This window comes from Vulpes lagopus, chromosome 5 (assembly GCF_018345385.1).
Source record: "Vulpes lagopus strain Blue_001 chromosome 5, ASM1834538v1, whole genome shotgun sequence".
NCBI classification, from domain to species: domain Eukaryota; kingdom Metazoa; phylum Chordata; class Mammalia; order Carnivora; family Canidae; genus Vulpes; species Vulpes lagopus.
This window is the reverse complement of record NC_054828.1, coordinates 94,824,670-94,839,407: the sequence shown is the minus strand read 5'-3', so window position 1 is coordinate 94,839,407 and position 14,738 is coordinate 94,824,670. Positions and strand designations below refer to the sequence as shown.

Sequence of the window (14,738 nt, the reverse complement as noted above, 5' to 3'; positions counted from 1 at the left end):
GCTGGCCTTGGGCTGGTCTCCAAGAGAGAAGTGGTGAGGTGCTCAGCATTCTCCCTGCAGCTGTCACTGACCTCTCGCAGCTGCTCTGCCTGGCCAGCCTTGGCTGATCCACTGGGTTTAGATCTCCCAATGACAGCTTTTCCTCCGATATTTTCAAAATGCTCCTGTGTTCTCACCTTAGATTAACCTGGAAACATTTTTATGGCAACATCCCTTTGGAAAGTATGACGGCAGAGTCCTCCCCTCTCCTTCCTTTCCAAGATTTCCCTCCTGATTTTTGTTACCCAGATAGCACATTTTTTCTGCACCCCTGCCCCCACCAGGGAAGAACACAAACATTTCCAAACCCCCTCTGGAGCTGTGCAAACCCTGAGCAAACTGTTGCAAAAAAGGAACTGGGTGGCTTAGCGTTTGGGTGTCTAGACGCCTTTGGCTCAGGTCCTGATCCTGGGGTGTTGGGATCGAGTCCCGCATTGGGCTCCCGATTGGGAGCCTGCTTCTCCCTCTGCCTGTCTCTGCCATTCTCTCTGTTGTCTCCCGTGAATAAATAAATTAAAAAAAATTTTTTTTTTTTAAAACTCTCCGTTCATGCAAATATATTTGGCTCCGTGTCTAGGATCCTCCTTTTTAAACTGGAATCGGTATCACAGGCACATGACGGCGATGCTCTGTATCCATTAATCTGAAAGGAAATTCTGAAAGCAGACCAATTTCACTGAGTTCACCCAGGAGTCAACAAGTCCTAAGGCACAGAAATGTTGCGGGCGCATTATACACATTCGGCTGTGTTAAAGAAGTAACATATCAATGCTTTAAACTCCTTTTCCTTCTTGAATTTGGAGGTTCACTAATACTTGTGCCTAAAAATATATGACATTTCCTTTCCAGAATCAAGGAAGATTCCTGAGGTATGGAAACGGGCACTCTAAGTGCAGGTTCTGATCCTTGGTCTGCCACCAAATGCCCCAATGACTTCTACTTTCCGGGCCTCGATTACCCATCCATGATACCAAGTGGGTAAGCAGCACTATTTCCCCTTTCTCAGACACGTGGAACAGCGTAAGATGTTCTGCAAGTCCCCAGACACTCGGCCAGGCTGCCCTAGTGCAGTTCTCAAGGGTGTCGGGTCCCTGAACCATGATGGGCCTAGGGGCTTGAGCTGGGAAGTGAAGCACGTGACTATGTAAAGCCCCTTCGTTCACGCGATCCACATGTAACAATTCTCTGCGCAAAAGCCTATAATCAGCCCAGATGCACCTTTATCTCCTTCCACCAGCTAACCACACGCAGAGCTCCAGAGAACGCTGCGCGCCCGACGCCCTGGTTTCTCCCAGCGCACCAGCCCGCCACATCCTGCTGGGGGCGCCCCGCTCTCCCAACCGCTCTGGGTGGAGGGGTTGCGCGTCCTGGGGGCGGGGCCTCCGCGGGACGCCCTCGCGAGCTCCGATTGGTCGCTCCTGTCCACGTGACTCCCGTCCCCGCCCCGCGTCCCTCCTCCGCATCCGCGCGGGGGAGCGGACGGTCCGGTGCTGAATGGGCGCGAGCGCGGCGCCGGGGACGGGCGGGGGCGGGGGCGCGGGGCCCGGGACTGGAGGCCGGCCAGCGCCCCCTTCCTAGCATGCGGACGAAGGCTGCGGGCGGCGCGGAGCGGCGTCCCCTGCAGCTGCGAACCGAGGCGGCGGCGGTGGCGGCGGCACCTGCCGGCCGAGGTAAGTGGCGCAGCCCCCTTCTCGGCGTAGCGGGGCCCGCGGGCTGGGGGCGGCGGCAGCGATCACCCCTGCCCCTGCCTGGCTGGGCCCCGCGGCTCCACCCGGGCCCCGCGGGGAGCGCCCCGGGCTCGGCGCCCCTAGACGCGCCTCGCGGGGGCGCGGGCTGAGAATCGTGGCCTCCCGCCGCGTGGACTAGGCGGGGGACGCCGCGCCGCTGTGGACGCGGCGGAGGCGCAGGGGAGAGCTGCCGGGGTGTCGGGTCGAGCCCCAGTGGCCCTTTCTCCCCGGGCTTTCCGTGGCGGCTCGGGGTTTGATTCATTGGTGGAAGCGTCTAGCCATCGGAGCCGAGTTCACTCATTACCCTGGGACGGGATTGGGGAACCCTTTGTAGGGTAACTAGGAGCTTCCCCAGCTGCCCATTGCATCCTTCGGGAAGGCGCGATATGTGGCGTCTGCAGGTAGAAATTCTCCATAGACCTTCCTTGCCGCCTCTCTGCAGTCAGCCCTACGGAAGAGACACATTTTGGTGACCTTTTGCTTCCTTTTGAATTGTAAGCAGTGACTTGCCCTGGGCATGCATTCATTATACGCTGGTAGTAAGTAACTCAAGGTTTTCGGAGAGCATCTCTCAGAGGAGCTGGGCTAAGAGGGAGAGGCGGGTCTTGTCCCTACCCCACACCAGCTGGGTGACCTTGACTGACACCGGTCCCCCTGTGGGGCTCTGTGTCCTCATCTCTAGTGGGAGGCTTGAGCTGCTGATGGATGTGCTTCCTTCCGGGCCTCCGGTTCAGTGGTTCTGACCGAAGAATGTGTTTACCAGTGAAGAGGGACCTGCAAATCAATAGATGGCTTGAAAAATGAATTTTACGTCCTCATGTCTTAATTCGCATATGTGGCCTTTGCTTAATTAGGTATCGTTCTTGTAAAAGAGAAAATAGTTTTATGTGCTACGTTTCATCTGGCACCCTTGGCTTGCCTGCTTGTGCCAAGCAGGGAGCTAGGTGCCCTGGTACAAAGATGAAGGAGACTCATCTCCTGCCTTCTGGTGTTTAGCCTCACTCTCCTCTTGGTTTATAACTGTTAATCCTCTTCCATAGTGAGATGCATATCTTGAAACTGGAAGAGGAATCCATGTCTGTTGAGAGAAGGGGCACCAACTCAAAAACATGATGGGTTGTGGTTTCACTTGTGTAATCTGGAAAGCTTGACAGCTTGGAAGAATGTCTTACATTTCTAGTGTTAGAGCCAGGATCACCTAAATTTCTTGGATGGGAGAGACTGCTATGAACTGCCAGGACTCTATAACCAGGATGTCCTGAGTCCTTTTTTGTGGCTGTTGGTTATGCGAGTGCTGCTGTTTTTGTAAGATGGAATGAACCTTAGTTATGATCAGTAGCCATTTCTTTCTTTAGGCCAGAAAAGAAATGAGTGAGCTGGGAAGGCGTGAGGGGGTTAATGGAAGAGTGAAAGGGCTGACAGGCGTAAATTCTAAAAGCTCATGTTTTTGACTACCTATTTTGAAAATGCTTATGATTTTGGTACAAGCTGCCAAGTTAGCCCCATGCTGTTTGGCAGCAGTGAGGGGAATTTATCCCTTGGGAGGTGAACAGACCATAAAAAGAGGCTCAGAGTTCTCTGTGGGAGTCCATCCAGGTGCTGGGGGGCAGAGGGGTGTGTCTTGGAGCCAGCCATTCCTGGGAGAAGGATCAAGACTCCCCTTCCATACCCTTCTAGCTCCTGAGGAACGATTTAATCTGAATGGCTTGTGGAGGGTTGAGATCATTCCCAGAGGGCATGCTTCATGTCTTTAGTCTAGCTGAGCAGAAATAAAACAGCTGGGAAGATACATAATGATGGTACAAACTTCCTAACTGCTGAAAAAGGAGAAGCTAGGACTGGATCCCTGTGAATGGTGTAAGTTAGCAAAGGCATCCAAAATGGGGGAGCGGGGTTCAAATCACCAGCCTCGTGTGGGAAGAAGCCATAAATATGGATGGTGACATGTGGGTTCCCCAGGGAGAGAGACCCAAGCTTAAGCACATATGCAGAGGGGGGAGTAAGGAAGTTGTGTAAGGGAATAATAGACAAATGAGGTTAGAGGGGTACAAGGACACTACCAGGCTTATCTTACCTGGAGAGCTTTTTCTTTTTTTCTTTCTTTTTAATAGAAAAGTAGACATACTATAAGTGTACTGTTCACCAGTTTTCCAAACTGAATACACCCATGCACTCAGATCAAGAAGCAGGAGCTCCTCATGTGCTCCCTTCCAGACCCTACATCCCCAAGGATAACCTACGCCTGACTGTCCACGTTTGTATAAATGGATCCTGTGATGTCTGCCGTCTTTCCTTATGAGCTGGGTTTCCGATACTCAGTCATGACACTGCCTCTCATTGTAGTTGCTCACTCTTGTTGCTGAGTTTGGCCATTGGGTGAATAATATATCACATATTTATCTGGGCACTGTTGATGGACATTTGGGCAGTTTCCAGCATTTGGCTATCTCGTATAATGCTGTTGTGACTATTCTCGTACCTGTCTTTGGTATACATACATATGCATTTCTGATGGGGGTTATAGTTGGTGTGTGATTGCTCGGTCATGGGTCTGTGTATACTCAGCTTTGGGAGATGCAGGCAAAGCTATTTTATTCCAGTTTTTGAATAATAACCTTGTTATTAGTATAATGATCAATATGGTTATTAAATGGTAATTAGTGGTTAATTTGTATTGGTATAGTGTTAATACATCCTTCTTCTAGCTGATGAATGCACTAAGGTGACAGTCAGGAGTCCTACCGGGAGTCGTGATCAGTTTCTACCTGGCATTGCCCCATGTCCCACATGCTTTTGGCAAGTGGAGTCACCTCCATGCCCCAGTCACCCCAGAGTCAGGCAGCAGGACAGGCTGAGCTGTGGGGAACCCAAGAGCAATGTTGTCAGGAAAGAGTTTATCTGGCCAAACTGCTTTACCTTATCTCAGATCCCAGCCTTCTTGCTGCAGACACTTCTGGGAACCTCTTCTCCCTCTGGTTCCATTAATATTGTACTTTCTATACTTGTTTCTGCTTCTCTGACCTGCCTTCTATGTATTTCTGGATTTCTGCTAGGAATTCCCCCATGTCCTAGAGGAAAAGCCCATTTCTTGGTCTTTTGAGGCCATATAAGATATTTTTATTCTCTTCTTCCAGCATGGAAAAAATATCCAGGATTAAGTTATCGGATGGTTCACCAACTCCTATAATGTATAAATCCTTCCCCTTTTCCCTTCAAGTTTTTATTATCTGGAATCATAATAGCTAAGTATCATATGATATGATTAATTCAGAGAGAGAAATGATAAAAATAACAAAAAAGGTCTATTTTAATGGAATAGTAGTTCTGCCTTTTGATCAGTTAGGCTGTTTTTAATATTAAGTGTCATTTTCATAATTAAAGGCTTAAACGTATTGAGTTCAGAAGAGAAGTAGTTGTTCTATTATATGTGTAGGGTTCCTTCTTCCCTGTGTTTTCTCAGCTTCTGCTTTTTTCTCTGCTTCTGTCTTGTTCTTCACTTCCTTTCTGCTTTTCAGAAACATCTTGGTCTCATTTCCTATCTACACTCTAGCAGCAAGAGAGGAAGACAGAGTATGGTGCTTTATTTAACAGAGCTGCCAAGACTCTCCCCTCTTTGCTTGTTATTTTTTGTAGTCAAGTCCTTGGTCTTCCAGGGCTTGGTGGTTGGTGCAGACTCTTTGCTTATCCTTTCTCTAGACCAGTGCTGTCCGCGGAAAAATAACCCAAGCCACATATAACTTAAAATTTTTTAGTAGCTACATTTTTTAAATTGGAGTTCAATTTGCCAACATATAGCATAACACCCAGTGCTCATCCCATCAAGTGCCCCCCTCAGTGCCCGTCACCCAGTCACCCCCACCCCCCGCCCACCCCCCGCCCACCTCCCTTTCCACCACCCCATGTTCGTTTCCCAGAGGAGTCTCTCATGTTCTGTCTCCCTTTCTGATATTTCCCACTCATTTTCTCTCCTTTCCTCTTTATTCTCTTTCACTATTTTTTATATTCCCCAAATGAATGAGACCATATAATGTTTGTCCTTCTCCGATTGACTTATTTCACTCAGCATAATACCCTTCAGTTCCATCCATGTCAAAGCAAATGGTGGGTATTTGTCGTTTCTAATGGCTGAGTAATATTCCATTGTATACATATACCACATTTGAAAAATTAAAAGGAAACAGGTGCGAGACTCCTGGGTGGCTCAGAGCATCTGCCTTCGGCTCAGGGCATGATCCTGGGATCTGGGATTGAGTCCCGCATTCGGCTCCTGGCAGGGAGCCTGCTTCTCCCTCTGCCTGTGTCTCTGCCTCTCTCTCTCTCTCTCTCTCTCTGTGTGTGTGTCTGTGAATAAATAAATAATAAATCTTAAAAAACAAACAGCTGCATCAAAGTTTCAATTTCTGAGTAATATGAGAACTTCTAAACTCTTATGCACCTAATAACAGCTTCAAACTATATAAAGTAAAAAGTAACTGAAGGATAAGCAAGTTGACAAATTTGCCATCATAGTGGGAGATTTTAACATTCATCTTTCAATAACTGATAGGACAAGCTGAGTGAAAATGAATAAGGAATTATTCCAGCAAACAATAAGCTTGATCAAACTGATTATATAGAAAACATGGTCCCAGCAAGTGAAGATTGTACTTCTATAAAAATTGAGTGTATACCTGGTTGTGAAAGAAGTCCTAACATATTTAGAATAATCAGTATCATACAGATTTAAGTTCTCTGAACACAGTGCAGCTAAATTATATCCGTATTAAAAGATACTTTGAAAGAATATATTTGAAAATTTGAATTTGAAAATATTTAGATTTGAAATATAATTGATAATGTTAAACATATATGTCAAAACTTGTAGGATGAGTTGTATACTCAAAAAACTTGTGAGGTGCAACTAACTTGGTATTTAAGGGGGAAATGTACAGTCTTAATTGCTTATTAACAAAAATGGCAATGATTTAATTAGCTAAATTAAGAAGTTGGGAACATAGCAATTAAAACAGAGCCAATGAATTAGAAGAAAGGAAACTTTAAAAAACACAGGGGAAATTAATTTTTTAAAATATTTTATTTATTTATTTATTAGAGAGCAAGAGAGTGAGGGACAGCATGAGCAGTGGGGAGTGGGAGAAGCAGGCTCCCTACTGAGCAGGGAGCCCGATGTGGGGCTTGATCCCAGGACCCTGGGATTATGACTTGAGCCAAAGACAGACACTTAACTGACTGAGCCACCCAGGCAACCCAATTTTTTTTAAAGTAGGCTGCACACTTAGTGTGGAGCCCAGTGCAAGGCTTGAACTCATGACCCTGAGATCTAGACCAAAGATCAAGAGTCAGACCCTTAACCAACTGAGCCACCCAGGCACCCTGTGAAATTAATTTTAACAATATATTTCAGTTAACCCAATATGTTCAATATATTACAAAATCAATATAATAATTGTTAAAGAGCTATTTTACATTGATCTGTTCATACTAAGTCTTCAAAGCTTGGTGTATCTCTTATTATATACAGCACATCTCAATTTGTTTTGGCCACGTTTGACGTACTTAACAGCCACATGTAGCTAGTGGCAACTGTATTGGACAATGCAGTTCTGCATCTTAGCCTATAAACATTGAGCTGGTGGGGGGACAGTCAGAGCTAACTCTGGTGGTGGGGTTCAGTTCCTGCCAAGCAAATCTAGGATCATAGGAATCTAGCAGTGTTTTTTGGTTGGTGAAGAGGGAGTGAGCTCTTTGTGAAAAATCTTCTTATTAAATTCACCCCCCTCCCAACAAACCTACATGCTACAATACAGAGATAGGACAGGAAAAAAGACAGATGCTGTACTGCCTCACCTTATTCTCATCTGTTTATCCTCATGTTTAATATATGTATGTCATGTTTTTTCATATATGTGTCATTTTGTTTATTTATAATGTCAACTCACTTAATTTTCACAAAAGCCATATGAGTTTGGTGTCATTATTATTCTCTTTTTACAAATGAGAATTTTGAGGCTCAGAGAGGCTAACTAAGAACTGTAAGGGAGAGAACCAAGGGGAAACATCCAGGGGACATTCTGACTCAGGCAGTCTGACCTGGAGGCAAATACAGCCCTCCCATGCCTCAGAACGGCTTCTGTGGAAATTCTTGAGAAGGTTACCTGAGGTGGCTGAGACAGCTCTGTTCCCTCTCCAGGTTGGTGTGTTCCCTGCCACACCATCACCACTCCTCTGAGTCTCTACAGCAGCTTCCTAACTGGTCTCAGGGTACAAGAGGACTTCCGCTTCTCCAGTCTGACCTCAAGAGAGGTCTCTCCAAATCCAATTCCAGTTAACTCCCTGTCCCCTATGCTCACCCTTTTTCTTTTACCTCAGGATAAAATTCCAGCCTGCCACGGCATGACCTGCTTCTTTTTCCAGCTTCTCTTGGCACATTATTCCCTTCCAGGCTGGATCTTCAGACACTCCATGTGAAGTTTTTCCCTCTGTGCCTGCTCAGGTGGCACCTGCCTGCCCACATCTACCAACTCCCACTCCTGCCTTCCTGGGAGGACCTTTCCTAACCCCTTCCCAGACACATACCTTCCCCCACCCCCAAATCGAAAGCATCTTGTAACATACCCCTCATGTCCAACATAGAATAAATTTGAAAGAAATACTATGAATATTATTACACTGGTGGTAGATCTACTTGTTTGATTTTTAAAGTATGGTAATGAGAGCCTCTGGAAGAAGAGCCTGTCCTGAGTTACTAGTGCTGTAGTCCCAGGCCCATATTCCACCTCCATGCTTGATTAAAACTGGTTATGTGAGGGACACCTGGGTGGCTCAGTGGTTGAGCATCTGCTTGAATTCAGCTCAGGTCTTGATCCCGGCATCCTGGGATCGAATCCTGCATCAGGCTCCCCACAGACAGCCTGCTTCTCCCTCTGCCTATGTCTCTGCCTCTCTCTCTGCGTCTCTCATGAATAAATAAATAAAATTTTAAAAACCCCAAAAAACTGGTTATATGAGTGGCAGTGTGCCTCTTTAGGGGCCTGCCAAAATATTTGGAGCAAAAGAGTAAAAGGGATGTGTAATTGGGGCGTAAAAGGAAATTCTCTCTTTTAGCCCTGTTTCTTGACAGACCTAAATACATATTGTTGGTTTTAAGAGTTCAGGCATATTTAACTTGTCCTGAACTTGAAATGGCCCAAACAAAACTCGCCTTTTTCTTCTATAGGATCATTTCCGCCCCTTTAGTCTCAAAAACTGCGAGGGCCTGTCGAACTTCTGGTTCCACTTGCTGTCTCTTCATTTCCTTTTCCAGGGTCATTACTGATTTCTGATTTAAGTTTGATATAACTAGTCTGCTTCTTCTAGGACATCGAGGCTTATCCAATCCTGTTACTATGTAAACCGTAAACTGCCTAGCGAATCCTTCTCCTTTCCTTTCCTACCCACCTGGATGGTGGCTGTCACAGGGAACCCCCACTGGAGAGCTGTTAGAGCTTGAAGGGACTCAAAGAGGAGGGGCAGTTCTCTGAGCACTTCTCCTCAGTTTACTCCAGGGTCACCTGTCATTCCCTCTGGCCTCCTTCTCTGAGGGGTACCACCACCTTCGCCATTACATCATCTCAGAGAACATTGGAATGATGGAGCTGTATAGTGCCCTCTTACATGGACTTTGCTTTTTTTTCTTCTTTTTTTTCTTCTTCCCATTACTGGCCTGAGTTATGTGGGCCAGATCTCAGCTGGCAGGCCCCTAGAACAGGCACTGCCAGCTCGGTTACCAAGTTCTGTGTGGCATCTACCTCCTTGTCCCCTGATCGGCCCCCTAATCATTGCGCCCACTCTGGTTTGGCTCCCCTATCGCCCTCAGCTGTAGCAAACTCCGTGACCTCTCCCTTGATCTCCTCTCCCCTGGCCTCCTTCATTCCAGCCTGAGCTGGCCATCCTCCCTCTGGAACCACTTACGGCCACCTGGTGCCTCCTCCTTTGGGGTGCGTTTGGAGGGCCTGGTTCCTTCTCAGCCACGTCTTCTGCCACTTTCACCAGGTACTCTGATCAGGCCTGAGCCTGTCTCTCTGAGCATTTTGGCATGGCCTTCCTTCCATCTGGAATGCCTGTTCTCTCTTCTGTCTTTCTCTGAAGTCTTGCCCATCCATTAGGGACTCATTTCTGCATCATCTACTCAGGGAAGCCTCCCTGCTATCCTGTGATGGAGGTGATGGTTCCTGGCTGCTCCAGGTGTACCTCTGTCCCTCTGTCAGGGCATTATTTGGTGTTTGGGGTTTTAAGATATTTTCACCTTTACTGGCTGGATTATTCATTTAAAGAAGAAAGAGGCTGTGTCTTATTTATCTTTATATTCCCAGTGCCTGGTGTATGGAAGGTGCTTATTAAATGCTTATTTAAAGGATTATTAGGTAAATGAAGCAAATTATCCAACAGTATAGACCAGACCTCTGCAATGGGGGCCTGCAGGAGAATTAAGCCCTACTACTCTAAGGCAACCATGGTATGTAACGAATTAACTTCTCTTCTGTGCTTCAGGAATGATTCTAGTTATAGACCATCATTGGCAGAATTGAGAAAAATAGGTATTCAGATCCTTTTCTGTTGGGCCTAATTCTCCAGTAGAACCCAGCTTGGAGAAGGCCAGTATAGATACTTTGATTCCAATCCTGATAAAATATATGTATGCAAAGACTGAAGACAGACCAGAATGTTAACAGTGGATATCAGTAGGTTGTAGTATGACAACCAGTATGTGATTTCAGAATGTTCTTTCCACTGTTAAATAATTTCTGAAGTTTCTAACTTTGTGATAATAGAGCTTTAAAAAAATATTTCTCAAATGAGCCAAGTCAAGAGTTCCTAAACCTGACTGTGGCTCATCTAAGGCAGTAGATAGTTGGGGGTTTTGTTTTCAAATATACCTCCCTGTGCCACGCCACAGCACACCAGGAATCACCAAGCTGAGTGCCTCAACGTTGGCTGCTGGAGAATCAGGCCTCTGGGCAAGGATGACTCTAGCTGTCAGCTCTCTGGACGTGGGTGTCTCTCTTTGCTGCCACTGGACACCTTGCAAATTGCAGGGCTGAGTTTCCAGCAAGCATGGCTTGCCATGAGAGAAATTAGCATGCTAAGGACACTAATGTATATTCTCAGAAGTAAATCTAGAGGTGTTCTTTTTCTTCTTCTCCTTAATTACTAAGAGTGAACATAACCCAGGGTTATTTGAATTAAGTCTCACATGCTAATTCTTGTTCATGAAATACTGTTTCAACAAGCCCACATTTTTTTCCTTGAAGTTTGACCTTGTGTGTCCTCACACTGGATTTTACCCTTATTCCAGCAAGAATCCACCAATGGGTGCTGAAATAAGTATTTGATAAGGAAGAGGATATTTGCTTAGTCTCTAAGTATTGACCATCAAGTTACTTATTAATTACAAAGGAAATTACGAAGTTACTTATTAATTATGAAGGAAAAATAGTAATTTGACAGTGGAGAAACCTGCCTTCCACCACTTTAACCAATTGATCAAATTTAATATCACCAGCAGTGGGACAAATCCAACATCAGATACCTCCTAAGAAAATGCATTGAGAAGAGCCCAGCATTAGTCTGTGATATTTCTGCAAAAATGTATATAACTTAAATCCAATCATGAAGAAGTAGACAAACTCAATTGAGGGACATCCTACAAAATAACTGGCCTGTACTTTTCAAAAAATGCAAAGATCATGAAAGATAAAGCAACTGTTTCAGGTTAAAAGAGGTTCAAAATATGTGGTAACTGAACACCACATGTGATCCTTTTTGCTCTAGGGCTATTATTGAAACTAATAAAGAACTTTTTGTCTGGTCTTTAGATTAGATGGTATTGAAGCAACGATAGTTTCCTGATTTTTATCATTATATTGTGGTCGTGTAAGGGAATATCCTTATAATCAGGAAATACTGAAATATTTTCCCAGGGTAGGTGGGAATGTCATATTTTCAACTACTTTCAGATGGTCAAAAAGGTAAATGCTTGGATGCCTGGGTGGCTCAGTGGTTGAGCATCTGCCTTTGGCTCAGGTCGTGATCCCGGGCTCCTGGGATCGAGTCCTGCATCAGGCTCCCCACAGGAAGCCTGCCTCTCCCTCTGCCTATATCTCTCTCTCTCTCTCTCTATCTCTCATGAATAAATAAATAAAATCTTTTTTTAAAAAAGTAATATGCATGGTATATTGTGTTATATAGAATGACAGAGCAAATATGGTAGATTGTTAACAGTTGAGGAGTCCGGGTGAAAGATATATGGGAATTTTTTTGTACTGTTCTTGTAATCCTTCTGTAAGTTTGAGATTATGTCAGAAAATCAAGCTTGAAAATCAGAAGCCTGCAGGTCGTGGTGCTGTGGACAGTCTAGCATCAGAAGGCACATAGGGCTTTTCAGGGTCTCCCCTTTCCGTGGTCACTAATGAAGTCATTTCCCACAACATTGAGCTCTCTTCATCATTGGCTTGGCCCCCCTGGCATTGGCAAAAGACAGTGGAAGAGCATTAATAGTGCAGCTTCACCTGACAGGAAGGTTTCTTTCTACTGCTGCTGTTCCTCAGACTTCCCTCCTGCTGGCTGTTCTCAGGCAGCTGAACCACCAGCTCTGACTCACATGTTTACTTGGTGTAGTAGACTTGGTTTAGACTTCACTCCTGCTCCCACCCCCAATTGTCCTGTACAAGAGGCTTCCCCGGCAGAATGTAACTTCGAAAATATATTTAAACACAGTGGAGAGTGTTGATGGGTGAGATCAGTGCACTTCACTAAGACACTTTGGTCAAGCGCTTGCCAGCAAATAAGACACAGAGCTCTTGGAGAGTGCACTTTGTCCAGAGCCTGGGCATGAGCCCATTAAAGATAGTCCCCTCTCCTGCCTTGACAGACTGTCAGGTTGTATGTTTTGGTAGAAATCCTGCATTTACTATGTTCTGTGTGAGGAGGGGGTCCTTTACCAGCTCCCACTGCATTTTATGTCATCTAGGGGAGTCTCTCTAGAGGGGTGGGTGTGGCAGGGGCAGTTCTTGGATTCAGAAGGGGAGCTCTGAGTTAGGGCCTGAGGTGGGTGTGTGGTTGGGGCTGCGTATTAGAATTTGCAGAGAGGGGTTCCTGGAAACTGTCCAGCTCCAGGGAACAGAATATGAGAACACTGAAGCTTCTCTTCCTCCTTCCTGTTTCTCCCTTCCAGCTCTCCTCTCCCAGAATTTCCTGTCTCCTAGGCCCCCCCACTCCATTTCCTCCACTCTGTCTTCTCCATCCTACTCTCTCTTTCCCCTTTTATTATTATTTTTAAATCCATTTCCCTCCACTTATTCCAGCTTCCTATTTCTCTCTCCTAAATGGCTGTAATGTATGAGCATCCATTGAATCAGCTAAGTTTTATGTTTCCTGTTCTTACTTTGAAAAGCAGGTGAGACTCATAAATTTTAGTGGAAGAAGAGGCAGTTAGAAATGTTCTCATCCAACCCTGCTTTTTACATATTAGCAAACATCCTGAAAGAGCTGACTTGGCCATTATCAAGCAGCGGCACTGTTGACTGTTTTATCTCTTTCCTCTCCTCTTAAAAAAAAAACAAAACAGATCCAGCTGCTCCTTTTATTTCCCATGATGGTGGGTGGGACAGTCATTTGACTTTGTTTATAAAGGATCCCCATCCCTGTTCTCTGAGTGTCAGGCATGCTCTGGACACTTCACAAATGCCCAGTGATTGTGGTATCTGGACACAGGCAAGGATCTGGTTTTCATGTCTGCCTCTTGTCGACTTTGGGTTGGCTATCCTGCAGAGACTTGGATGAGTCCATCCTTTGCAAGTATTTAGAGCCTTGCTGTAGGTCCTGAGGTTATAGCCATAAACTGAATCGCCAGAGCCTCTTTTCTAGGAAGCTTGTATTTAATGGGGAGAACAGACAACAGGCAAATATGTGTGAGTAGTAATGAGTGCTGTGCAGTAGCAGGAGTGAATAACAAGGCTCAGGGGTGGGAATGCTGTTTTACCAGGAGGGTGACTTGGGAACAAAGACTAGAATAAAGAGGGTGAAGGAGAGAGCCACTTGGAGAACCAGCAGAGGCAGAGGACCCTGAGGTGGGGTGAGGGTGGGAGCAGGAGGCCCTAGGATGAAGGGGAATGATGGGGAGAGGAGGAGTGTCAGAGAGAGAGGGGATGGGGAGAAGGCTCTGGATTTTTAAGAGGTGCTGCACTGTCAACAACTTTGTCACTTTAGTGAAATCTTGGAGAAATACCATGTGTAGCTCCTGGACGTGTTCTAGTTTTGGAGAATGTTTATGTATTCCAAGGATTCAGGATTAATTGCCTTAGCGCTTTTTTTTCTCAAGATTTCATTTATTTATTTGACAGAAAGCGCAAGCAGAAGGAAGAGGCAGAGGGAGAGGGAGAAGCAGACTCCCCACTGTGAGCAGGGATCCCAGTTCTGTGGAGCTCAGTCCCAGGACCCCAGGATCATGACCTGAGCTGAAGGCAGATGCTTAACTGACTGAGCCACCCAGGTGCCCCTGCTTTAGCACTTTTTTTTTTTTTAAGATTTTATTTATTTATTCATGAGAAACAGAGAGAGAGAGACAGAGACAGAGACAGAGACACAGGCAGAGGGAGAAGCAGGCTCTATTAATCCAGGGTCTCCAGGATTGCACCCTGGGCTGAAGGCAGCGCTAAACCACTGAGCCACCTGGGCTGCCCAGCACTTTTAAACATATGAAAAGCCAGCAATTGAATGCTAGTAATGATGCATTCTCAACCTTAGAGGAATACCCATTGACTAGCAGATTAATAGGCAGACAGACCTCAGATTCATTGCCATGTTTACATTTTGATTGGTGATCAAAATTAATAGAGTGTGGACTGCATTCGTGGCGCAACACTTATTTTTCATTTCAGAAGACAGGTCCTTGTAACTGCACAGTTTGTAGGAGGATCTTAAAATCTTTAGGCT

The 14,738-nt window shown here is 45.6% G+C and overlaps 1 protein-coding gene across 1 annotated transcript in view; it reads left to right on the top strand.

Annotated features, from left to right (window-relative positions):
* Nucleotides 1–1,501: 1,501 nt before the first annotated feature.
* The window catches only part of ST3GAL5 (ST3 beta-galactoside alpha-2,3-sialyltransferase 5), a 53,815-nt gene continuing 40,578 nt past the window's right edge, over nucleotides 1,502–14,738 (top strand). Inside the window, exon 1 of the mRNA XM_041755920.1 lies at nucleotides 1,502–1,709. Within this exon, the coding sequence (XP_041611854.1) occupies nucleotides 1,619–1,709 (91 nt within the window). The 5' untranslated portion in view covers nucleotides 1,502–1,618. The remainder of the gene's footprint in view (nucleotides 1,710–14,738) is intronic.